Raw genomic sequence first — 26079 nt, 5'->3', positions numbered from 1 at the left:
TTGAGAGCTTCCAAGATTGCTTGTCTTCGTTATGAGAACTGTCTTAATGAGGGAGGGGTGTGAAAATGGTTGACACGTTAATGCCAATCTCTTGTCACTCCAGGTCTGCGTTCCAAGTTACTCCATTTTCCGCTGAACTCCTTTTGACCAAGTTATGGGTTCTCGACATTTTGTGTTTTTAGGCTCTGTGGTTCTTCAGAATTAGCGAAAGGTTGACTAAATGTTTGCATTGATTGGAATGAATAAATGGCTCCATAGCCTAAACGATAAGCTAATGCTCCGAAATCAATGTCTGTGTGATTTATGGAAAGGGTAGATCATGTTAGGCCTTAGCCCTTTAATTTCGGTCTACGCACCACAAGTTCTGAGCGCGGTGTTGTGAAAAACATTTGACCTTAGGCGCACACCATTTGCGCTAACGTGTGTGTGTGTGTGTGTGTGTCTTGGAGGGGTTTGGGAAAACGCAGAAGACACATTTCCAACTCGTGTGGGCCTAGTAAAGTATCTTATCCACTGCTTTTTTTGATAAAAGAACTTGGAATGGCTGCATTTTACTGCCAACTAAGACACGTCTATGATCGGAGATAAGAGATCACACATCCCGTCGTCGCGCACAAGACCTCTCCATCCACAGTGGAGTCTTGTGTATCATCCGTCTGTTTGAGACGAGAAGCAGCCTGTTTGAAGACGTGGCTAATGAGAGTCGACGTGTGCCGCCCGTCGTTGATGAGACGAGCGGACCTGAGGAGAAAGGTTAATGAAGTTTCCCTGCGAGCCCATCAGCCCGAGCACAAGACTAACGGAAGCTACAGTATGGACAGAAATAGCATGAAGGTCATGATCATTTGTGTTGTGCCCGAGCCAAGGAGGATTCTGCTGAATTCATGTCTACCTCTTTCTGAGGAGCGAGTTTCTGACGCTCACTTACGGTTGGCCGTCCGGGGTATTGACTCCCATCTCTTTTGATCTACTGTTGTGTGGTTGGGAAGTGGCTGTGTTACGCCGTTCCATTTTTCCTCTGAACAAGATGGTCACTGCCAGCATTCATCGACCGGAGTCCTTCTCATCTGTGGCAGTGCTGGACAAACTCTTTCCACGTATTAGACTACTATGTGAATGCTATTGCGAATGAATTAGCTACTTCCAAACTGGAGCATGCAAAAACAGCACTATTGGCTGCTCAACAGTTCATGAGTTGGTTTTCAATATTGACATAGCAGGCCATGCCTTAATGAATACTCAAACACGCTGGAATAAGATTAACAAGTGAGCGACGCAATTAGAAAGTGACACGGATTCACTGTGGATGTCTTCGGATGACAGAAGCCAATATCCGGCGCACTGTTTTCCCTGGCCTGAACCCCGTGAACCTCCCTGGAGCCTGTCCCCATCCCTCTGTGTCACTGTAAACTTCCTGGGCTGACTGCCTGAGGCTGTAGTTTGTTTTGATGGGCTCCCGAGAGAGACCAATGGTCTCCAATCATACAATTCAGGCCAGGGCCACAGTAATGGGGACTGCTGCTGCTGTGGGGTGCTGCTCCCCTGCATCTTTAAGCCTCCTCCTGTTTACTATTGGGCATCCCATCTGGGCATCTCCTGTAACTTGAGCTCTGTCCCAAAATGGCAGCCCGTGGTGCACTGTATAGGGAATAGGGTGCCATTTGGGGCGCAGGCTTGGTCGAGGGTTATCAATGGAGCCTGGAGCGCGTTAGCTTTTAGCGTCCATCCATTGTCCCCTGTTGACGGCTCTGCTCTGGGATCAGGAGAGCTGTCAGCGGGTTGATAAGGCTTGTTGCCTTGTTCTGTTCTGCTGCGTTGAGGTGTTTACTATCTACTTGGCCACTGAATGCCTTTCCTTCCCTCAGGGGAGAGTGTTTCCCTGCTCAAGTGCAGAGTGCTTAGTCTTGCTACCTCCGCAATCAATGGGCTTGCAGAACTTTGGATTGATGCCCCTTTGAATAGTAATGGAAGCGGAGGGGAGAAATATCTGCAGTGAAATGGATCCAGGGCAGTCAGGTAGGGAGGGTGCCCAATCGACAGGCTCTCTTGGTGGGGTAACTGTCTCTCAGCCCAACCTGGTCTCAGTGCATTTCGTATTATTTTGTACGTAAATCAAGGTACTCCATTTAAATCAAATAAAATTATATTGGTCACATTTGCAGGTTTAGCGAAATGCATGTGCTTCTAGCTCCAATAGTGCAGTAATATCTAACAAGTAATATCTAACAATTTCACAACAATACACACACACACATCTAAAGGAATGGAATTAAGAATATATAAATATTTGGACTAGCAATGTTGGAGCGGCATAGACTCAGATACAGTAGAATATAATAGAATACAGTATTTACATATGAGATGAGTAATGCAAAATATGTAAACATTAAAGTGACCAATGTTCCCATATTAAAGTGCTCAGTGATTTCAGCCTCTAAGGTGCTAGTGAGGGCTATTTAACAGTCTGATGGCCTGGAGATAGAAGCTATTTTCCAGTCTCTCGGTCCCAGCTTTGAAGCACCTGTACTGACCTCACCTTCTGGGTGATAGCGCGGTGAACAGGCAGTGGCTCGAGTGGTTGTTGTCCTTGATGATCTTTTTGGCCTTCCTGTGACATCGGGTGCTACAGGTGTCCTAGTATGATATGTTACGTTTTGTTTGGTTTGTATTAATTTGTAGATGTCCATCACCCGTTTTGTATGATATGTTAAGATTTACAATTCATATTATACGTTCTGAATTTGCAAAAATGTACAATATGTTCTGAATTTGCGGAAATGTATGATATGTTATGAATTCTAGCTAGGTGGCTAGGGTGGCATGGGTTAGCTAGCAGGCTAAAGTTAGCTAGGGTTAAGTTTAGGAGTTAGGTTAAATGGTTAAGGTTAGGAGAAGGGTTAGCTAACATGCTAAGTAGTTGCAAAGTAGCTAAAAAGTAGTAAACCGTTTCAAAGTTGCTAAAACGTTAGTTGTCCGGGTTGAGATTCGAACTTGCAACCTTTTGGGACGCTAGAAGTTCCCGTTATACGCCCACCCACCCACCCACCCACCATCCTACTGTAGTTTTTTTGCCTTAAGTAACCATCTGTCTTAGGTAACCATACCAAATGTAACACATACTAATTTGAGTGTTCCGGATTTACATTTACTAGGTTATGTCTAGTCTATGAGACCGGGCTCTGGCTCTCACTGGATGTGGACCTCATCCAATCATATTCTATTATTATCAGGACGGATGAAGTCCGATGTGAAGCATTAGATCCTATCCGAAGGTATTATATTATAGTATTCTAGGTAGGTTTAGATGAGGGGGAAAGTATTGGAAATCAAAATGTGAAAAATCTATATACATCTTTGCTGCTGTGATGTATTGGCCATGGAAGATTGTTAAACACTTGTTTGGTACAATTAATCATTTTCGATAACATGGCAGTTCATTGTGAAGCTGCAATGTGCAAAAGATGGGCCTAATTCACAAATACTTGATTACTGTACATTGATTGACCCTTATACTTACTTGTGTCTAGAGGAATACGCATTGAACTTGTACTTGCTGCCGTACACCGTTCAAAGGCACTTTAATCTTTTGTCTTGCCAATTCACCCTCTGAATGGCACACTTACACACTACACTCCATGTCTCAATTGTCTCGAGGCTTAAAAAAATAATATTTCATCTGTCTCCTCCCCTTCATCTACACTGATTGAAGTGGATTTAACAAGTGACATTAATAAGGGATTATAGCTTTCACCTGGATTCACCTGGTCAGTCTGTCATGGAAAGGTGTTCCTAATGTTTTGTGCACTGCATAGGGCCTTTTCAGACTCACAACACACACAGCAGAGAGACGGAGTGTGTCAAAAATAACACCCTATTCCCTACGGTGGACTACTTTTGTAGCCTCGCAAAGCCACCTGATCCCGCGACCTTACATGAATGTTGCTGATATCTGTGGAGCAACATTCAATGTAAGCTCGCGGGATCAGGCGGCTTTGCGAGGCTACGAAATTTGACCAAAGTGCAAAGGGAAGACATCCATAGAAAGTTGTTGTTGTGAATGGTTATTTGCGAGGGATGGGCCGGAGGCCTAATGCATGGTCATAATTATGTCGAAACCCTGCCAAACCCCTTCATTTCTTAACAATCAAATGTTAAACCTGACCTTAACACTCACCGCTAACCTCATGCCTAATGCTAATCTTAAATGAGGACCGAATGGCAAATATTTGTTTTCATGAATATTTTATGATCATTTTAGAATTTTTTGGCTGTTGAAAAGCCTAATGCATGACGTATCGATCCTTATCGCCTTCCTGTCCGGATGACACCCTAGACCTCCCTGGACACAGAAAGCTGTCTACCAGCCCAGACCAGAGCTTCTCTCCGTCTGCTGTTGTCAGTCGAATATTAAGATGTTTCAAGTAACAACAGCCTGAAATTGTCCTCTTTATTATTTTCGTATTATTATTCATCCGTATTATTATTCGAATTATGCCTCTCGTTCATCCGTTCACGCACGCCACTGATTAGATGACGAGGCATTTGGCTACCTTAAATGACAAGTCGCTCTCTTTTTTTTTTATGTAAATAGCATGTTATACTATGATACGAGAAACTAGAAACCGCGCATGCTCGGACATGGAAAGGTATCTGTGGTCCCCATACTGCAGAACGAGCAATGAGAAACTCTTGGTGGTGGGGTAAGTTTCTCAAAACCAAGTCAAATCACACAAAAAAGTATCTGAACAAATCTATAACATCCCCCCCCCCCCCACAAAAAAAAAATATGAGATTTGGTCCCACAAAAAAAGTTAAAGCGTCGCAGTTGTGCTGTTTCAGAAACCGTGTGCCTATTTGGACTTTGTACTCTACTCTCGCCTTGCAGAATCTTGTTCGAACCATGCATGAACGCATCCTCCTTGCCAGTACGATGCGTAAGATCTTGATAATGCACTACTCTGCAATATTGAAGCGACGCATCATTTGAAAGCGTTATACCTACAGCTCTGCTTTTGTGTTTCATTTTTTTTTTTGGTACAAGTGGAAGAGATTTGGTATCGGGATGAGAAACACTGTCTAGCTCTCTGGCCTGTGTAATTGCTGTCCAATAAATGTGATGATGAGCGTTGTTGAGTACTCTGATCTAGGCCTGTGTCCCGAATGGCTTCCTATATAGTCCACTACTTTTGACCAGACTCATATGGGCCCTGGTCAAAAGTAGTCCCCTAAATTGGGAATAGTTTGCCATTTTGGATGCATCCCTGGCCCCCCTCTTCATTGTGCTGCTAGTGCTGCCATTATAGGACCAAATGACCTCAGACTACTAGTGGAGCCTCAAAGACATGCTAACTGCAGATGATCCCATTACTTAGCCGTCCCCCTGACACACACACGCACACACACACACACACACAGACACACAGACACACACACACAGAGAGAGAGAGCCCCCTCCACAGTCCCACAGCTCTGTCATCCATGTGCCCCCTCCCCACCAGACCCAGGCGCTGATGATATTTCAGCCAGAGTAGCTTCACCCATTCCAGCTGTTTCCATTATCTTAGTGCTATTGATTTCTCTCCGCCACTGGGTAGGCCTATACATAGCAGGCCCTTCTCTCTTTGGATCATTTTCAAGGGCATTTATAAATACAAAAATGCGAGCGCTGTGTGCCTGTCCTTCCAGGCAGATTGAGTTTAGACCTGTCTTTGTCTGCTTGCTCCTACAGGGGTTCACATACAGTACTAATTGACTGTGATCCTTGGGCCTGTATGAGCCTGTATACCCAACCCCCTGCATACAGCCCGGTGTCAGTTCGACCAACAACACCCAGTTAAACCCCCAGCAAGCATTTCGCTACACTCGCATTAACACCTGCTAACCATGTGTATGTGACAAGTAAAATTTGATTTGATTTGGAAGTATAGTAGGATTTCTTCCCTCTGAGGAAGGATGTTTGTGAAGTGTGTTTGTGTGGACTGTATTGTTATCCACACGATCCACTCTGTTAGTTAGGACTCCACACTAAGCTGTCAGACAGGACTCGCTCCGCTGCGGTGTTTTCCACCATCTGGAGGGCCGAGAGGACTGTACCGACTGTAGAGAACAGGGTCCAGCTCAAGCAACAACACGAGAACAGAAGGGTGTGGCTGACTGTCCTGCAGGCTGGTCCCCCTTGTTTTAGTCTGGTGGTCCCTCCCTGGGCATGTTGTTGTTATTGTGGTTGTGCCTGGCAGGGTGTGGAGGGGGGTACGAGGGCAGGAAGCATCTGGGAGGAGAGGGGGTTAGGAGGGGGCTCTGGAGTGACCTCTCGCTGGGTTTGGCTGGGCGGCCGGACGGATTGGGCTGCGTTAAAAATACCGTGTTTAGCCTCCTGTGTCCTTCATACGGGTAGCACTGGCCATGGCCTTCTTTCCTGATAGGCCCAGACTCCCACCTTCTTGTTCTCTCTCTCTCTCTCTCTCTCTCTCTCTCTCTCTCTCTCTCTCTCTCTCTCTCCTCTCTCTCTCTCTCTCCTCTCACTCTCTCTCTCCTCTCTCTCTCTCTCTCTCTCCTCTCTCTCATCTCTCTCTCTCTCTCTCTCTCTCTCTCTCCTCTCTCTCTCTCTCTCTCTCTCTCTCTCTCTCTCTCCTCTCTCCTCTCTCTCTTCTCTCTCTCTCTCTCTCTCTCTCTCTCTCTCTCTCTCTCTCTCTCTCTCTCTCTCTCTCTCTCTCTCTCTCAAAATTTAAATTTAAGGGCTTTATTATCATGAGAAACATATGTTTACATTACCAAATGAAGTGAAATGGATAATAAACAAAAGTGAAATAAAAAAAAATCCGGAAATCACACATCTTGCTGCTCTCTCTCACATCCTCCCTCTCCCTCCCTCCCTCCCTCACATCTTTTCTCTCTCCTCTTTCTCTCTCTCTCTCCCTTCCAGTGCTGTTTGAGTATGGGACACAGGCCAGGGCGAGAGGAGGGAGGAGGTTTGCGATAGGTCTCAGCCATGCCACATCATGAATATTCATGTTGGAGACAGACACATTAAACCTCCCTGGCAGGGAACTGAACCCATCCCTCTGAGACAGCACAGCCTCACCCCCACACTGATGTAAATGAACCAGGAGATTTTAATATGTAACCATTCCTGAAGAGGGAGGATACAGGAACACTTCGCTTTAAAGTTTTGACCTCATGTAATTTTCTCACTGACCAGCAGAAGAGGGTAAATGAAATGAGTGATTATGCAATGCCTTTAAACCTGTACACACACACACACACACACACACACACACACACACACACACACACACACACAAAACCTGGTAATCCATTGTGTAGTGTAATTCCAACTTGGTGATTTAAACATGGATGGCCCTTACACTATTAGTCACTGTTGTCACACCTGAGACAGAGACAGCGTCACCCATAGACTGTTGCTATGTCTGTCTGCTAGTCAGTTCTGGCTGCCACTCTGACTGACTGCAGGCTCTACCTTGGGCAAAAGTCAAAGCCCTTAGCTGGCGGGGCCAGAATCAGCACCAGGCCGCCACTTAACATCCTGGCTATCACAATACTGGCCGTGCCTGCTCCAAAGTGAAGCCAACCCTTCCTCCTCTGACTCTGTTCTGTTACAACACAGGAAGGGGATGATTCAGCTCCCTGGAATCTCTTTAGGGCCAGGAACATCATCCCTAAGATAGTATAATGACAATATTTTGGTGTTACTGTTTCCTGTTTTGGGGCCAAGCGGACTGTGACACTCGTGCTGGGCAAGGAATAGCCTCTCGAGATGAGAGTTAAATGCGATATTATGATGACCAGGCTGTGATATGAAATGTGACACTTTTGATTGTCATGCTTATGCTGCTGGCTCTGATTTGTGCGTTGGCGTAAAACCAAAGGGGCACAGAGAGTAACTACCCACCCCTTTGATTCAGTCCTCATTACGTCGGGGGGTGAGGGAGAGAGATGAATGAGAGATGTGAGGGTCTTCTCCTGACGGCCTTTTCCTACTCTCCTCTCGTCTCCCCGTGTGGCACGGCCCCTGCTCTCTCGCTCTGTTTCTCTCGCTGTCTATTCCTCCCCCTCGCCCAGCCCTGCCCGCCTCGCCTGTCTTCGCACGCGTCACCTCCAATTCCAAGTTCAATTCATTACACCTCTCTCTCACCCGCAGTCTCTTCTCTGCCGAAGCCCCGTGTGTTCACTTCAGAGGGAGCGGGGGAGGAGGAAAGGGGGTTCTTAAAAGAGAATACTACCCCCCCCTTCTCCCTCGCCCTCTCTCTCTCTCGCTCTCTCTTACTCCCTCTACTGTATCTTAATCTAGACTTTAGTTTGCTCTATAGCTCTGTTGTGTGAGAGTGCAGCAGGTGTTTTGGGAGCGGGGGAAAAGGTCAGGGTGTTAGGAAGCGGAGGGTCGGGATGCTCTCAGGGCAGGCTGGTTCACAGAGAGTTTAACGTGTGAGACGTCATACCGGCGCTCGGTCCGCTGTACCTCTGTAACACCATTGAGCCAACCGAAGCGGTCTGTAGCCGCAGGGCTAGTTTCCGACTGTGTGTGCGCGTGTGCTCTTCGGAGTGTGTGTGCGTTTCTCCGAGTGTGTGTGTGTGCGCCTTCTCGGCACTGCTCACACTTGACTTCTGACGACACTTATTTAGCATTTAGCTCCATTTGGCTGTGATGCCGTGAGTGGAAGAGGGCGATCTCTAAATAAAGATGGAATGAATATATATTTTATTGAACCGTTATTTAACTAGGCAAGTCAGTTAAGACTTTGTTCTTATTTACAGTGACGGCCAAACCCGGGCCAATTGTGCCCCGCCCTATGGGACTCTCAATCACAGCAAAGATGCGATGCAGCCTGGATTCGAACCAGGCACTGTGGTGACGCCTCTTGCACTGAGGTGCAGTGTCTTAGACCGCTGCGCCACTCTGGAGCGGAATTGACCGACATCGAAGGAGAACGACAGCATGTGCCTTGTACTGTTTTCTCAACCTAGGTTGGCTTTATAACAGTTGTGTAACATGTTGAAATACTGGAGATTGTTCTCTTTCTCACTATGTTTGCGTGGTTTGGAATGGAGAGGATGACGTTAACAATGACACTGTTTGCCAAGTGGTTGGCACACGCAGGACTCTGTTTTTTGGGTTCATGGGTACTGGCGTGCCATTGACGTTCGTGTCGTGTCCCTTTCTAACGTTGTGGTGGCGTCATTATTCGGACGTTCCAATTCCCGAGAGAATGACAACTTCTACAGGCTATTTTTTTTATTTAAATGGCTCCTCTGGCCAATCCATTTCTACAACCATCCCTTTGTTTTAGTGTGTACTCATTTCTGTCCTCCAGTAGAACTCAGCAGTCAATGGTCCATAATAAGCTGCTAATTAGCATGACTCTCCGCCACCCAAATAGAATGCATAATGACTCTTGTGTTGCAGGGGCCCCAGTGTTTGAGACTCAGCTCAGTGTTTAGTCTCCACCTTCCGTCCTCTGCTACGTCGCAACTCTACCTCCGGTGCATCCGTCTATTGGGCCATTAAAGGTTAGCCTAATGAGAGGGGGTGGCAGCCAGGATTGACGCTCATTTTCTTTCTGTTACCAGCACTGCTTTAGGTGTTTGGGTCTCGTGGAAGGGATGGGAAGCTGACAGGCTAGTGGAGTAAATCGACTGTATATCAATAATCTGATCTTTCACTCTGAGTGCTCTGCCCTGCAACGCTCTGCCCTGCTGCCCGGGCCCTAAAACTGGCAAGCCTGTTACCTACAACAACACTCATCACGTGTGTCCGATGGCTGCCCTCTCGTCACTGACTAGCAGACACCTCTAGAGACCCACTCTATTCTAACCCACCTGATTTAGGTTGGGGGGGATTTAACCTAAACGGGCACAACTGCATGATATATGGGCACAACTGCATGTGCCAACCATTTGGCAAACACACACACACACACACACACACACACACACACACACACACACACACACACACACACACACACACACACACACACACACACACACACACACCCTGGACACCATATGTGAATTAATTGCCACCCATTTATCTTCAGAGTTTGTACTGTTAGGTGACCTAAACTGGGATATGCTTAACACCCCGGCCGTCCTACAATCTAAGCTTGATGCCCTCAACCTCACCCAAATTATCATGGAACCTACCGGGTACAACCCCAAATCCGTAATCACGGGCACCCTCATAGATATCATCCTGACTAACCTGCCCTCTAAATACACCTCTGCTGTCTTCAACCAGGATCTCAGCGATCACTGCCTCATTGCCTGCGTCCGTAATGGGTCCGCGGTCAAACGACCACCCCTCATCACTGTCAAACGCTCCCTAAAACACTTCAGCGAGCAGGCCTTTCTAATCGACCTGGCCCGTTGTATCCTGGAAGGATATTGACCTCATTCCGTCAGTAGAGGATGCCTGGTTATTCTTTAAAAGTGCTTTCCTCACCATATTAAATAAGCATACCCCATTCAAAAACAATTGAACCAGGAACAGATATAGCCCTTGGTTCACTCTAGATCTGACTGCCCTCGACCAGCACAAAAACCTGTGGCGTACTGCATTCGCATCGAATAGCCCCTGCGATATGCAACTTCTCAGTGAAGTTAGAAACCAATATACACAGGCAGTTAGGAAAGCAAAGGCTAGCTTTTTCAAACAGAAATTTGCATCCTGTAGCACAAACTCCAAAAAGTTCTGGGACACTGTAAAGTCAATGGAGAATAAGAGCACCTCCTCCCAGCTCCCCACTGCACTGAGGATAGGAAACACTGTCACCACCAATAAATCCACGATAATTGAGAATTTCAAAAAGCATTTTTCTACGGCTGGCCATGCTTTCCACCTGGCTACCCCTACAATGGTCAACAGCTCTGCACCCCCCACAGCAACTTGCCAAGTCTCCCCCATTTCTCCTTCACCCAAATCCAGATAGCTGATGTTCTGAAAGAGCTGCAAAATCTGGACCCCTACATATCAGCCAGGCTAGACAATCTGGGCCCTCTCATTCTAAAATTATCCGCCACAATTGTTGCAACCCCTATTACTAGCCTGTTCAACCTCCCGTATTGTCCGAGATCCCCAAAGATTGGAAAGCTGCTGCGGTCATCCCCCTCTTCAAAGGGGGAGACACTCTAGACCCAAACTGTTAGAAACCTATATCTATTCTACCCTGCCTTTCTAAGGTCTTCGAAAGCCAAGTTAACAGACATCACAGACCATTTTGAATCCCATCGTACCTTCTCCGCTATGCAATCTGGTTTCCGAGCTGGTCATGGGTGCACCTCAGCCACGCTCAAGGTCCTAAATGATATCATAACCGCCATCGATAAAAAACAATACTGTGTAGCTGTATTCATTGACCTGGCCAAGGCTTTTTTTACTCTGTCAATCACCGCATTCTTATCGGCAGACTCAACGGCTTTGGTGTCGCAAATGACTACCTCGCCTGGTTCACCAACTACTTCTCAGACAGAGTTCAGTGTGTCAAATCGGAGGGCCTGTTGTCCGCACCTCTGGCAGTCTCTAGGGGGGTGCCACAGGGTTCAATTCTTGGGCCGACTCTTTTCTCTGTATACATCAATGATGTCGCTCTTGCTGCGGGTGATTCTCTGATCCACCTCTACGCAGACGACACCATTCTGTATACTTCTGGCCCTTCTTTGGACACTGTGTTAACTAACCTCCAGACGAGCTTCAATGCCATACAACTCTCCTTCCGTGGCCTCCAACTGCTCTTAAATGCTAGTAAAACTAAATGTATGCTCTTCAACTGATTGCAGCCCGCACCTACCCGCACGTCTAGCATCACTACTCTGGACGGTTTCGACTTACAATATGTGGACTACAAATACCTAGGTGTCTGGTTAGACTGTGGACTCTCCTTCCAGACTCACATTAAGCATCTCCAGTCCAAAATTAAATCTAGAATCGGCTTCCTATTTCGGATCAAAGCATCTTTCACTCATGCTGCCAAACATACCCTCGTGAAACTGACTATCCTACCGATCCTTGACTTCGGCAATGTCATTTACAAAATAGCCTCCAACACTCTACTCAGCAAATTGGATGCAGTCCATCACACTTTGTCACCAAAGCCCCATATAATACCCACCACTGCGACCTGTATACTCTTGTTGGCTGGCCCTCGCTTCATATTCAACGCCAAACCCACTGGCTCCAGGTCATCTATAATTCTTTGCTAGGTAAAGTCCTGCCTTATCTCAGCTCACTGGTCACCATAGCAGCACCCACCCATAGCACGCGCTCACTGGTCACCCCCAAAGCCAATTCCTCTTTGGCCACCTTGCCTTCCTGTTCTCTGCTGCCAATGACTGGAACGAATTGCAAAAATCACTGAAGCTGGAGACTCATATCTCCCACACTAACTTTAAGCATCAGCTGTCAGAGCAGCTTACAGATCATTGCACCTGTACATAGCCCATCTGTAGAATAGCCCACCCAACTACCTCATCCCCATATTTTTATTTATTTAGCTCCTTTGCACCCCAGTATCTCTACTTGCACATTCATCTTCTGCACATCTATCACTCCAGTGTTAAATTGCTAAATTGTAATTATTTCCGGCACTATGGCCTATTTATTGCCTTACCTCTCTAATCTTACCTAATCTGCACACACTGTATATAGACTTTTCTATTTTGTTATTGACTGAACATTTGTTTAACTCCGTGTTGTTTGTGTCACACTGCTTTGCTTTATCTTGGCCAGGTCGCAGTTGTAATTGAGAACTTGTTCTCAACTGGCCTACCTGGTTAAATAAAAGTGAAATAGATAAAATAAAAAACACACACACACACACGATAACATATGCGCTATACACACACATACATATAGATTTAGTACTGTAGATATGTGGTAGTGGTGGAGTAGGTGCCTGAGGGCACACAGTGTGTTGTGAAATCTGTGAATGTATTGTAATGTTTTTAAAATTATATAAACTGCCTTAATTTTGCTGGACCCCAGGAAGAGGGGCGTTTATTATGGGGATACATAATAAATACAAATAGCTATGGCTGAGACGAAGTGGCTTTGGGACAGCTTGTTGGTATCTTAAACCAGTACTTCAGTGTTTCCCCTCGATTCTTTTAGCAAGGGTCTTAGAAGGGGGGTGGGGGATGTCACTGGGCATCCTGTGTTCTTGTGCTTAAACATTATAACAATTTCAATTGGTGCACCTGAGCATGTGCCCTGCGATCCCGGGTTGGTAATTCAGCCATTCCAAAAGTACTCCTCAATTCATTGTTTTATTTTATTGGTTTCATCGCATGAACTTTTATTTTGGCGATTTCTAGTTTTCAAAGATGATATTATTTATATGTAGGTCAATAATATTTTCTACAAACTTTCTCTGGTTTTAGTAATTTAAGTGTATGCTTTAAGTGCGCTGCTGCGAAATGAGTACAGCGTCAACACTGGTTACCTCTTGTCTTGATACATAGGAAATGGAGATCAGATCAGTTGTAACCAGTGTTCTCAGTCTCTACATCTAAAATGGATCCATCTCCCCCCCCCCCTCTGCGGCAGCTCAAAGTCAGCCCAGGGTTAACGTGCCCGCCCTGTCGCCATGTGGGAGGAGGAGGAACAGTCCAATCCTCCGGGTGACAAATGTTTGTCTGGGAGTGTAATTGACGCTAGGGGGAGGGGACCGGAGTGAATCATTTAGACAGATGATGATGATGGCTCCGGTGACATCATCAGAAGTCCTACCTCCCTCAACCCCCGAGCACAGCCAACCCTTCAGGCCAACGTGTCTCTGTCTCCGTGGACTGCTTGGCTCTGTGATAAAAGGAAGACAGCCTCTCCCTTTGGCTTATCTCTCTCAGCCTATATCTTTCATTTTGGGATGGGAGGATTTTTCTCCTATCAAACCGAATATGATGTTTTGAACCCCCCCCCCCGGATGAAAACTGGAAAAGAAATGGAGTGGATCCGTGCTTGTTGAATGCGCTACGCGCACAGCAGTCTCTGTGGATAGGCTAACGCTAGCCCTCCCTTGCTGTGGTGAGCTGGAGCAGTAAGGCAGTTAGTTCGTAGTTGGCAAGCTCCACTATGTTTTAATGACAGAGCCCCTGCTGGGATCCTGTAGCGGTGCCTTAACTCCCCTGCCTCTGATGGAGCGGCCTATTCTGGACCGTTAGCCTGTCTGTGTGAACCAGAGCCATTACTAGCATCACACCCAGACGGCTTCTCACTGCTTTATACCATCGCTGCGTCCCAAATGGCGCCCTATTCCCTTTTATAGTGCCTAACAGGGACCTGTTCCGAAAGTAGTGCGCCATGAAGGGAATTAGGGTGCCATTTGGGACGTAGGCGAGGTCTCACGGGAACAAGGCGACTGCAGGTTCAACCCCGCGACAGTTAATTACTGTAGCCAGTCTACGGAGATGAAATGAGTTCAGTATAATAGTCGTATTTTCAAGAAAAGGTTAGAACACGAGTGAATAAATTACATATTCTCTGTTGTGACTCTTCAGACTATGTTTGGATGTTTGGAGATGAGCGTTAAAGGATCGGTCCTGGCTCGACGCGCGTCCCCTCGTTGACGTGATGAATTCATACAGCAGGAGGCAATCATTCATTTTTAATCACCCCACACGGCCGTCATTAATTCATGAGCAGAATGGGAGGAGAGCCCCTCCCCAGCCGGTGGTATGTGGGAGGGGACTGGAGTGCGATCTTAAGTTTCTGTTGGTGTGAAATGTAAATGAGCTCTACGAGGCTGCAGCTATTAGCGAGGTCTTCCCTTTCCATTGGTCCGTTTGTCCTCCTGGCGCCCTCATTAGCCAATCCCACCCGCCCACTGCCTCTCATATGTCATCAGACTACATCCACAGGATAAGAGACTCTGGCTGCCGTGCCCCGTGACATCAACACCCGCTCTGGTGTCACCACTAATGCTCCTGATTGTAGACAATTGCAGCATTGTTATTGCTGTGGTTTGACGGTGTGAGTTTTAACCTGAGTGGTTGGCGCATAGAGATCCTATATGTTCCATGCGTACTTCCATGGGTTGGAGGCCATGGAGGATGGATGCGTACATTCATTGTGTCCTCTGGGAATCGGATAGATTTGTTTAATGGATGCAGGGGGGGAGATTGGCCATTGTCGTAAACCTGACCCCATCATAGAGGAATCAATATTGACCCACCTGGCTGTGGAATAAACAGAATGGACCGCCCCTCTAGCGCCGATAGAGACGTTGAGAAAGAGTCCGTTCTAACCGGCCCCTGTTTGGCTGGCAACACTTTTTAATAGTTAGGCTACTCTGACAGCCCCGGTCTGGACCTCTTTACCCCACTAGCCTGTCTCTTTACATAGGACTGAGGTGGGAGAGCCCAGCCCATCCAGGAGACCTCTTTGTCTGTCTGGTCAATGACCATTTGTCTAACCGTCTGGTCAGTGTATGATTTCTGCAGCTCCAACTAGGTGTTATTGAGTAGAGTGTTGTTCTCATGATTGCAACTGGTTCTCCTCTCTCCTTGTACAGGCGGTGTGTTGGAAAGTGTGTGTTAGAGACGTTTGCTGGTTCATGGTTGGAGGATGGGCTCTCCCCAGTAGGGCTCCCACAATTATCGTATAATCGTATAACCGACAATAACAACAACAACAAAAAATTCAGCAGAACCGTTTAAATACATTCATTTTTTGGTGAAGGGGAGATTTAACTTTATATTCAAGTAGATGTACTTTACCCATGATCTGTTTTCATTATTACATGAATAGGGTAAAGTTGGTAATCATTTTAAGAGCAGAACGGCACAGATGGGAGGAGAAGCTTCTTTTTCAAACGTTCCAAGTGGTCAAAACTATTATTTTTTGAAGATGGGCTTGTCACCAAAGCTGTGTTGTATTCGTTAGGTGTACCACAACGAATTTGCAAATATGCATTATGAAATTATACCCCAAAAAATAATTTCTGACATGAATCGCGGACATTTGCATGACAATGAATCTTTACCCCAAATTCCGTTGTCGTCACAGCCCTACTCCTCAGCCCCGTGGGGGGTGGGTTGTAGAGGTAGTGGGGCAGCCCAGCCCCCACCCGTACATACCGTAGACTTAACTTGTTTAATATTGCATGGTGGTACTGCGATGGCTCCGGCGCCAGCGTTGGGTGAGTGTCTTGTTGTCTGGCCGGCCGGCAGCGCCAAGCTTGCAGAGGTTATGGAGGAAGTGTGCTGCAGGGTCACCCGCTGTCGACGCAACCGGACCAGCTCCCTCACCCGCTGCGGACTGGTAAGACCTGGGCACGCTGGACTGGAGCTGGTAGAGTACCTGATCAATGGAATATAGAAGCTGAACTGGGTCACGTTGGATGTGTGTGGTTTGGTTGTTAGCAAGGCATTGGTGACTGCTCTTTGTCTCTTTTGGATTGCTTGGCCTTTGTGGGCTAGTGTGTTTCTTGAGTCTCTCATAGGTGGGATGGTTTGCTTGGTTGGTTGATGAAACACGGGGCTGTTGTGGCGTTATTCAGGTTGATTGGCAGTTTATCTTGTCCTCCAGTCTTTGTGAGGTGATCAGTATTGATGTGTTGTGTTGTTAGCGTATGGCTTTGATGATTGTTTGTTTATATACCATCTCAGAGAACAAATCTGCGTCCCGAAAGAGAACGACGACAGTGATACATTTTTCTTTCAATTACAGCTTATCTTTTTTTTTTTTTATCCCCTTCTCATTTCGCCAGGGGACAAATTGGTTTACTGTCTTTGTTATGAAAAGGAATAACCGACTAAATGTTTTCACGACAAATAGATTTCTTCTGTTTTTTTAATTAAGAGCGATCTTAGGTTTAGCTTCCAAGCGAAGTCGCCAAGCTTGAACGAGATCAGACTGCTTAGTGTTTCTTTGTGTGTGTGTGTGTGTGTGTGTGTGTGTGTGTGTGTGTGTGTGTGTGTGTGTGTGTGTGTGTGTGTGTGTGTGTGTGTGTGTGTGTGTGTGTGTGTGTGTGTGTGTGTGTGTGTGTGTGTGTGTGTGTGAGAAAGCATCCAGGCACTAAGTCATTCAGTGAGCTGCTGCCTGTCATATTGATAGGGCTGTATCATAGCGGCTGATCAGTGCCTGTTGAGCTATGACAAACGGTATGACCGATAGTGTGACAGACAGACAGTGGGCCTGGGTAGGTAATGTAAGAAAGAGGAGTTTGGGAGGCCAGGCAGTGTGTGCATGTCAAATGGCACCCTGGTGTAAAGTAGTGCGCTAAACAGGGAATAGGGTGCCATTTGTGGCACAGTCACTGGTCCAGATTTACTGTCACAACTCTGTCTCAGACTCCCTAAAGTCACCCGGAAACCATAACACTCTTTTTTTCCCCCCTCAAACCATCAAGAAGTATGACCTTTCACTGAGGGTCAGTGCCGCGCTCCCCATTATTTATAATCCTCTCAAGTTTTGTCTCCGTCCCCCTCCTTTATTTTGATGAAATAAAAAATCTTGTATCAAGCTTCATGCTGCCAAGTCGACCGCACAAAGGCAGCTGCAACAACACACGTGTGTCTGTGTGTGTGTGTGTTTGTGTGCGCGTGTTCATCTGTGTGTGTCCTGTGGTATTAACAGCTGTCCTCTCTTCCTGTCTGTGTGTCTGAGCAGCTTCCCGGAGACCTCAACAAGATGCACCTTACAGACCACCCCCACAGCCAGGGGATGCATGTGCCGCCCAGCCAATCAGGATGCAGCATCGCCAGTGATTCGGGGAGCAGTAGCCTATCAGACATCTACCAGGTCTATACACACATTATGTAATTCACCATTCACAAACTGAGCTGATGTTGTAGGCAGGGTTTAAAATGATCTTCCGCCAAATGCGGGTAGATTTTGTCATTAGTGGGGTAAGAATGCATATTTCAGCAGCCACGTTGGCGGGTAGTCACATGGAGTGTTTGGGAACGCTTAAGTTTGTTTTGCCCACATGTAGAAGTTGGTCGAATTGACAAGCAAGACTAGAAAGTGTGACTTTGTCCTCGTGTTTCTTGGCTGGTTGCATCGTTTTGTTCACATTCTAGGTTGTTTTTCAATGTTATGGTGCTGAACAATTATCCGAAGTGTCAGTTCTTTTTCTGACAATCACTTCAATTATTTGAATTCCGTTTCGTTCGGGGGTTTTTCTCCCTCTGAGCTTAATGCGCTGCATGAACTCTGCGATGTAGTAGGGAGTTGTAGTTTCCAACAGGCCAATGTTCTACATAGTTTAGCACACAAAACGTGATAGTTATCTACAATGACCATAATCCATTGCAGCCTACTTGTCCGGTCTGTGTTTCTTTTACGCCTGCTACTTAAGAGACAGAAGAACGCGCGATCAAGATGGGATACATAGAGAGCAGTTGCTTCGCAAGGTATCTCTACCTGAAAATACATGATCTAAGTGATTGATAGTTGGTATTCAGTAGTCATAAAAGTATGCCTTATTTACTTTGAAGAACTACTAAAATAGTGATTTCTTTCAGACAGCATAGACAGCAGCTCTGTAGAGATGAGACGACTTAGAATGAAATCATAAAGTCATCAAATAAAACAAATATACATAACAAATTAAATATTTTATTAAATAAAGTCATGTGAATAAATGATGGTTAATAAGTGATAAGCAGTAATGGGCAGTCACTAACATCATGGGACTTGTATTCATTGTTTTATTCGGTGTTGTAACAGCATTCAACCCACATAATGCATTGTGAATGTAATGTTTCTACAACAAAAAATTTTATAATAATTTCTTATTTAAAAATCAAAGTATAATCCAACGAAACGGCCTCAAAAAGAATGAATCGCTCAGCACTACAATGTTAGTTTGTGTTGGCTGCAACTGTCTTCTGCTTGGAAGACATTGCAGTCCGACATTTTTTTCATCACAAGCTAGTGCCCAAGTTACCATGGTAATGGCCCGTTCCTTAAAGGGCCAGTTGACATTTTTTGTCTCGCCTAATGATTGTGCTTGATTGAGCATGGAACACGCCCAAAAACTTGAATTCACTCACTTTGTCGTTCTCCTAGATGTATTTGTGTGCTTCTACATTTCTACTTAGGAGCACATCATGTACTCCTTGTGGCAGGGCTCTTGATGTTCTGTTGTAGAACTTGATGTTCTGTTGTAGAACTTGATGTTCAGTTGTAGAACATTTGATGTTCAGTTGCAGAACACTTGATGTTCAGTTGCAGAACACTTGATTTTCAGTTGCAGAACACTTGATGTTCAGTTGCAGAACACTTGATGTTCAGTTGCAGAACACTTGATGCTCAGTTGTAGAACACTTGATGCTCAGTTGTAGAACACTTGATGCTCAGTTGTAGAACACTTGATGCTCAGTTGTAGAACACTTGATGCTCAGTTGTAGAACACTTGATGCTCAGTTGTAGAACACTTGATGCTCAGTTGCAGAACACTTGATGCTCAGTTGCAGAACACTTGATGCTCAGTTGCAGAACACTTGATGCTCAGTTGCAGAACACTTGATGCTCAGTTGCAGAACACTTGATGCTCAGTTGCAGAACACTTGATGCTCAGTTGCAGAACACTTGATGCTCAGTTGCAGAACACTTGATGCTCAGTTGTAGGAGTATTTATCTGTTTTTATAATTGGATGTAAATGATTTATTTTAACATACATTGGTTTCAAAAAGTAAATGAAATTAAGCTATATACCCTGTTTACTTCTTACTAGTTATACGTTTCTTGTTTTTGAAACATTAGAAAGCATGGTCATCGTTATTTAAATGACATTTTTGGTGTAATTAAGGCTTGTAGAGTTTTTAATCTGAGTGGCTGGTGGACCCAAAAGTTAATTTCCCACCCTGGTTGTAGGCCTGTAACATCCCTTTTCAAAAGCTTTTGAAGTTCCATTATTTTTAAGTAATGCTCCTAGCCTTTTTGTTCTCTTAATACTGTATGACTTTGAAGTCAGTCAATGCTTTCTTGGTGAATGTACTGGATCTGCATGTGAAGCAGGAAGGAAGAAAAGGTGTTGACTTTGCCATCTCAGAGGCTTCCCCAGCATGACTGACCCAGCTCCTCTCCCCAAGCGCTCTCCCTAGCCCTCTTGTTGCCACTCCTCATCCCTCTCCCCACTCTTCCCCGGCTACCCCCTGCCTCTCCAGCTCAATGGCAGCGATGGTGGAAAGAACACGTCCCCTCCTCCTCTCCCTTCCGTCCAGGTTTGTTAATTATAGTGTGTGTTGGCTGGGCTTCCTGTGGTTCTGAGGGGCCCCTCTGTCCCTCCTGTAGCGCTGTGTGCTAAAGGTCAGAGCACACAGGACCCCGCCCTACTCCTACTGCATCATCATTGCTAACCCCACCCACCCTTACCTTTTAACTCCAGTCCACCCCAACCCTCATCATTACATATACTTTTAACCCAGCTGTACCTCTACCCCACCTCTCCTCGCTCTCCTCTCTCTCTGGGGAATGTGATGGCTCTGGCTCAGTCTCCTGCACAAGCAGGAACTGATGTTCCTGTCAGTTTAGAGCTGCCCCGTAACTGTTCTGAGAACTGCATGGGCCCAAACCCTCCCTCCCTCTCGCTTTCTGTCTGTGTGTGTGTGTCTCTCTCTCTCTCTCTCTCTCTCTGTTTCTCTCTTTCTGTTTCTGTCTTTTTCTCTCTCTTGCTCTCTTTCTCTCACTCTGTTTCTGTCTCTCTCTGGGTCTCTCTCGCTCTCCCTCCTCCTCCACATGCTGAAAGAACCGAGCTGCTCTAAAGTCTGACACCCAGACAAAAGCACAAAGGATCCAGAGATGAGGAGAGAGGCGAAGAGGACACTGATCCTCTCAGGGTTTCACACCGTCTGTACAGACAGTCTTTCTTTAGCCTAGTTCTTGTCTGCCTCTACTTGGCCATTGTAAACTCTTGCAAGGCAGTTGTAAGATCTCAAAAATGGTGCGCTACCGTTTTTGTGCTTCTCAGGAAGCACTGTCTACCTTCAGTCAAACTGGGGGATGTATGGATTGTTTTCAATATGGCTACTTTGGTTGTAAGTAGATCATAGGAGGGCTTGACCCAGATAAAGGCTTGAGTCGTGCACCCTCACCGTGCTGTCAATCCTCCAACCTAGGACTGTTTTTTAGGCTCATACCTGGACCTTATATGCTATTGCTAAAATAATAATCTGGTAGTGTTTATGAAGGTCTTAGGTAACATTAGAATGCAGGTTTTGTTTATTTCAACTAAGACATGAGCATTTTCATTAGTTTGTGTTACCGCAGGCTATATGTAAAAATGAGAACATCAGTAGCTTAAACGACATTGTAAGCGCCAAGTGTGCTTGATTTTAAATTGTGGAAATCAGATCAAAAGTGTCTCTATGAACAGCGGTCCAAAATAGTGAGTTATTATCTGCTCGTGCTACCATGGTGTGCATTTTCACGCAATGGCATCAGCTGGATTTCATTTAGCAGTTAGGCCTTGACCTAAGAGTCGACACAAATCGCTGCCACTTTCAATGGCTTGACACGCCTCCCACAAACACGTCGCTTGCAGGTGACACAAGTGTCTTGGGCTCTTAGTGCATCTGGCCACCTGGCACTGTCTCCTCCCCGGGAGCTGTGCGCGCAACTTGGCACGTGGAGTCTTTGCTACTGCCTTGGCTCTGCACGTAGCCCGTGTGCCAAACTCTTGATGGGCAGGGTGTTGTCGATGCACTGCTTGGACAACACGTGTGCGTTGACAGCAGCCAAGTCGAGCAGCAACAAGGCCAGCGGCGGGCGCCTTCCTTCTCGCCGTGTCGTCTGATCTTGAACATCCACGCCAACCTATGGAACAGAATAGAGTAGAATAGATTAGGATTGTTTTCCCGTAGGGAAAAACACGGCACGTGTTATACAGAAGAGCATAAGGCGTTGCATAAATGTACTGTATCCTAGTCGATGGCAACTGTCGGGTGCGGGACTGTTTTCCGGTTGTTCCTCAGCACCGCTGTGGAGTACAGCGGCTGTGCAGGCGCCTTGTTTTGCGCAGAGGGAGAGGGAGCCCCCGTCTCGCTTTGTTCACGGTGCTTGTTTTATTTGCCAGCAACTTGTTCGCCGGAGACGGTGAAGTGAAGTTGTCGTCCGTGCTGACATGTCGCGATTCATTTCTTCCCCCACCGTCGGAGTCGCGTTCATCAGATCGTGTAGCAGCGCTGACGCAGCACGCGCATCCATTTGTCTTGGTCTTCTTGCCATTGTAAATGATGCACGCTCTCACTGTGTACTCCAAGGAGGCCAGAGTAGACTTATGAGACTGCTTTGATTCAGTGGACTGATACAGGGTACAAACCATTTAGAGATTAGAATTAGAATGTACCAATACAATTAAATGGCCGCACTGTTCTTCAGTCACAATTGGTTAAATAATTTTGCGTCGTTGGCTTCCCCTCGTTCATCAACTCACCCATTCTCCCCCATCATACTTTACTTGTTATATGCACAAAAGTTGTTTAGGTTCAGTTTTTGAGGCAATTATCAGGGTGATTATCAACTGGGCACTGTCGGGAGAAGGAGCGGAGCAGACCATACTGTCGGGAGAAGGAGCGGAGCAGACCATACTGTCGGGAGAAGGAGCGGAGCAGACCATACTGTCGGGAGAAGGAGCGGAGCAGACCATACTGTCGGGAAAAGGAGCGGAGCAGACCCTACTGTCGGGAGAAGGAGCGGAGCAGACCCTACTGTCGGGAGAAGGAGCGGAGCAGACCCTACTGTCGGGAGAAGGAGCGGAGCAGACCCTACTGTCGGGAGAAGGAGCGGAGCAGACCCTACTGTCGGGAGAAGGAACGGAGCAGACCCCACTGTCGGGAAAAGGAGCGGAGCAGACCCCACTGTCGGGAGAAGGAGCTGAGCAGACCCTACTATCTGGAGAAGGAGCGGAGCAGACCCTACTGTCGGGAGAAGGAGCGGAGCAGACCCTACTGTCTGTAGAAGGAGCGGAGCAGACCCTACTGTCGGGAGAAGGAGCGGAGCAGACCCTACTGTCGGGAGAAGGAGCGGAGCAGACCCTACTGTCGGGAGAAGGAGCGGAGCAAACCCTACTGTCGGGAGAAGGAGCGGAGCAGATCCTACTGTCGGGAGAAGGAGCGGAGCAGATCCTACTGTCGGGAGAAGGAGCGGAGAAGATCCTACTGTCGGGAGAAGGAGCGGAGCAGATCCTACTGTCGGGAGAAGGAGCGGAGCAGATCCTACTGTCGGGAGAAGGAGCGGAGCAGATCCTACTGTCGGGAGAAGGAGCGGAGCAGATCCTACTGTCGGGAGAAGGAGCGGAGCAGATCCTACTGTCGGGAGAAGGAGCGGAGCAGATCCTACTGTCGGGAGAAGGAGCGGAGCAGATCCTACTGTCGGGAGAAGAAGCGGAGCAGATCCTACTGTCGGGAGAAGGAGCGGAGCAGATCCTACTGTCGGGAGAAGGAGCGGAGCAAACCCTACTGTCGGGAGAAGGAGCGGAGCAGATCCTACTGTCGGGAGAAGGAGCGGAGCAAACCTTACTGTCGGGAGAAGGAGCGGAGCAAACCCTACTGTCGGGAGAAGGAGCGGAGCAGATCCTACTGTCGGGAGAAGGAGCGGAGCAGATCCTACTGTCGGGAGAAGGAGCGGAGCAGATCCTACTGTCGGGAGAAGGAGCGGAGCAGATCCTACTGTCGGGAGAAGGAGCGGAGCAAACCTTACTGTCGGGAGAAGGAGCGGAGCAGATCCTACTGTCGGGAGAAGGAGCGGAGCAGATCCTACTGTCGGGAGAAGGAGCGGAGCAGATCCTACTGTCGGGAGAAGGAGCGGAGCAAACCTTACTGTCGGGAGAAGGAGCGGAGCAGATCCTACTGTCGGGAGAAGGAGGGGCAGCGCAGGAAAAATTGCAATGCCCTTCTAAAAGGGGAGGGGGGTTATAACTCCAGTTCTGCTTGTGATACTGCGATTCTTACAACGGCAGTGTCTTATATAGACTTATTTAGACAACGTAATGGATGGAGGGGGGAATGACTTTAAAAATGGCGGTGTAAAAAATGACTGCTTTAGCGGTTCTAGTGTTAAGGGAAGCTGTTGAGTTGAGCAGAGCAGGCAGGTGTAGTCTCTGTTACTGTGTCCTAGGGGGCAGACAGATGGCATGCAATATTGCTACAGTGACTGGAGAGCTAGTCCCTAACCTGGGGTTGTGGGTTCAAATCCCAGTTGATCTGAAACGACCGTAGGCCTCAGAACCAGCTCCTTTCAACCCTCCCAACCATCTGGCCAAACAGCATGGAGAAAATGGGCAATATGAATAATTAGCGTATGCGTAATGCTTAGCGACGTGTTTGGCAATCTCTTGTTTTTTTGCACAGGGTGTCTGTTCTGACGTTATGTTATGTTTTTTGTTTTTGTGTAAGTTAAAACAATAACCATGGTTATGTCTGTCACCTCTGCAGGCCACGGAGAGCGAGATGGGTGACGTGGACCTGTCTGGGCTCCCGGAGGCGGCGGTGGACTCTGAGGAGGAGGAGGAGGAGGACGAAGACCTGGAGAGGACGTCGGACACCCTACTGGGTAGAGACCTTGTCCGGGAGTGTCTGGAGAAGGACCCCGTGGACCGCAACGATGACGACATCGGTGAGCTGCATGCCACACTCTCCCCTGAATGCCCCCTTTTACTCAGTCGCGGTCTCTCTCCCTTTCTCACACTTTCTCTCTCTCTCTCTCTCTCTTTCTCTCTCTCTCTTTCTCTCTCTCTCTTTCTCTCTTTCTCTCTCTCTTTCTCTCTCTCTTTCTCTCTCTCACACACACACACACACACACACGCTACCACACCCCCTCCCTCTGTTTCTATAAATACTAAGGGCCTTCCCTTTTTAATTTCCATTTTTATGTTTGCGCGGGCAATCAGCTGGGCCACCTCATTAGCAGACCAGTCCAGTGGACCTCCTGGGGGAGGGGGAAAGCTGCATGGCCACACATCAGAGGACCCAGAGAGAGGCCTTCCTGGGAGGCTGTGGGATGCATGGGTTGAAAGTCTCCTTTGCTGTTGGCTTGTTAGGCAGTAGGCACATATCTTCTCTCCATTTCTTACTCTCTCTCTGGGGATTTTTCTGCCATTGAAATCATTGGGCGGGCCGCCTAAGCGTTTTTTTCAGGTCGCCTAAAAAGGTGATGGAAAAACACTTTCAGTGTAAACTTAAACGACTAAAACCAGATATAAAGTATGTAGAAATGATAACGGGCCTACATCTTTTATATGTCATCTTTGAGAACTAACAATCACCAAAATAAGAGTTAGACAGGGAGAAATGAAAATTCCCAAGACAATGAACTTAGCAGTATAGATTTTGTTCTTGTGTTTGAGCAAAAGAGCACAGCATTAGCCATGGCTAAATTAGCTTTAAAACGGCAACGTCTTCTCACAGCTGCATGGAGAAATTGGTAGAATTGCAGGAAATTGGCTTAAATGCAAAAAAATACAACTCTACACCGTCACGATGGGGGGGGCCTCTAGAATGTTCTCTAAAATTCAGCTGCGCCGACCGAGCACCCTGCCACACCGCTAAGCCCATTTTTGACCCTGCTCTCTCCTCTCATGTTCTCTTCCCTCCCCCATCCAGAACAACTGTTGGAGTTCATGCACCAGCTGCCAGCCTTTGCCAACATGACCATGTCGGTCCGGCGGGACCTGTGTACTGTCATGGTGTTTGAGGTGGTGGAGCAGGCGGGGACCACGATCCTAAAGGACAAACAGGAGGTACGGGGCCATAGACAGAACACACACCTCCCCGATTAACCACTCCACACTCACTACACCTGGGAGTTTTCCCTGACCATGTGACGTTTACCGGGAACAACCGACAGGGTTGAAGTTATACGGGCTGTAGCTAGGGCCCAGAGTTTTCCCTGGTCTGGTTACGTGGTAACGTTATTCTGGCCTATAACAGCAGCCACCAGTGATCACAACCGCATCTCGAAAGCACCACGTTTCACCCTGTAGTCACAAGGTTTCATCTCCCAGTGAATGGGATGTACAGTATGTAGCAGAGCAGCAGCCTTCAGTCATTTAACCAGACTTACAGAACGAATGAATGACGCTACATCCCGGGGAAAAGGGAATCTTTCACGGCTGTCTGCAAAA

The 26079-nt window shown here is 47.1% G+C and overlaps 1 protein-coding gene across 12 annotated transcripts in view; it reads left to right on the top strand.

The window, feature by feature from the left end:
* The window catches only part of LOC129820886 (rap guanine nucleotide exchange factor 6-like), a 134223-nt gene that overhangs the window by 70394 nt on the left and 37750 nt on the right, over positions 1-26079 (top strand). For all 12 annotated transcript variants that reach the window (XM_055878012.1, XM_055878029.1, XM_055878003.1 and 9 more), the window contains 3 exons: positions 17621-17752; positions 24392-24572; positions 25559-25695. In XM_055878012.1, coding sequence (XP_055733987.1) covers positions 17621-17752; positions 24392-24572; positions 25559-25695 — 450 coding nt within the window. The remainder of the gene's footprint in view (positions 1-17620; positions 17753-24391; positions 24573-25558; positions 25696-26079) is intronic.

Source organism: Salvelinus fontinalis, chromosome 2, assembly GCF_029448725.1.
Source record: "Salvelinus fontinalis isolate EN_2023a chromosome 2, ASM2944872v1, whole genome shotgun sequence".
Lineage (NCBI taxonomy): Eukaryota > Metazoa > Chordata > Actinopteri > Salmoniformes > Salmonidae > Salvelinus > Salvelinus fontinalis.
Note: the sequence above shows the minus strand (reverse complement) of the source record. Positions and strands in the feature narration are given on the sequence as shown.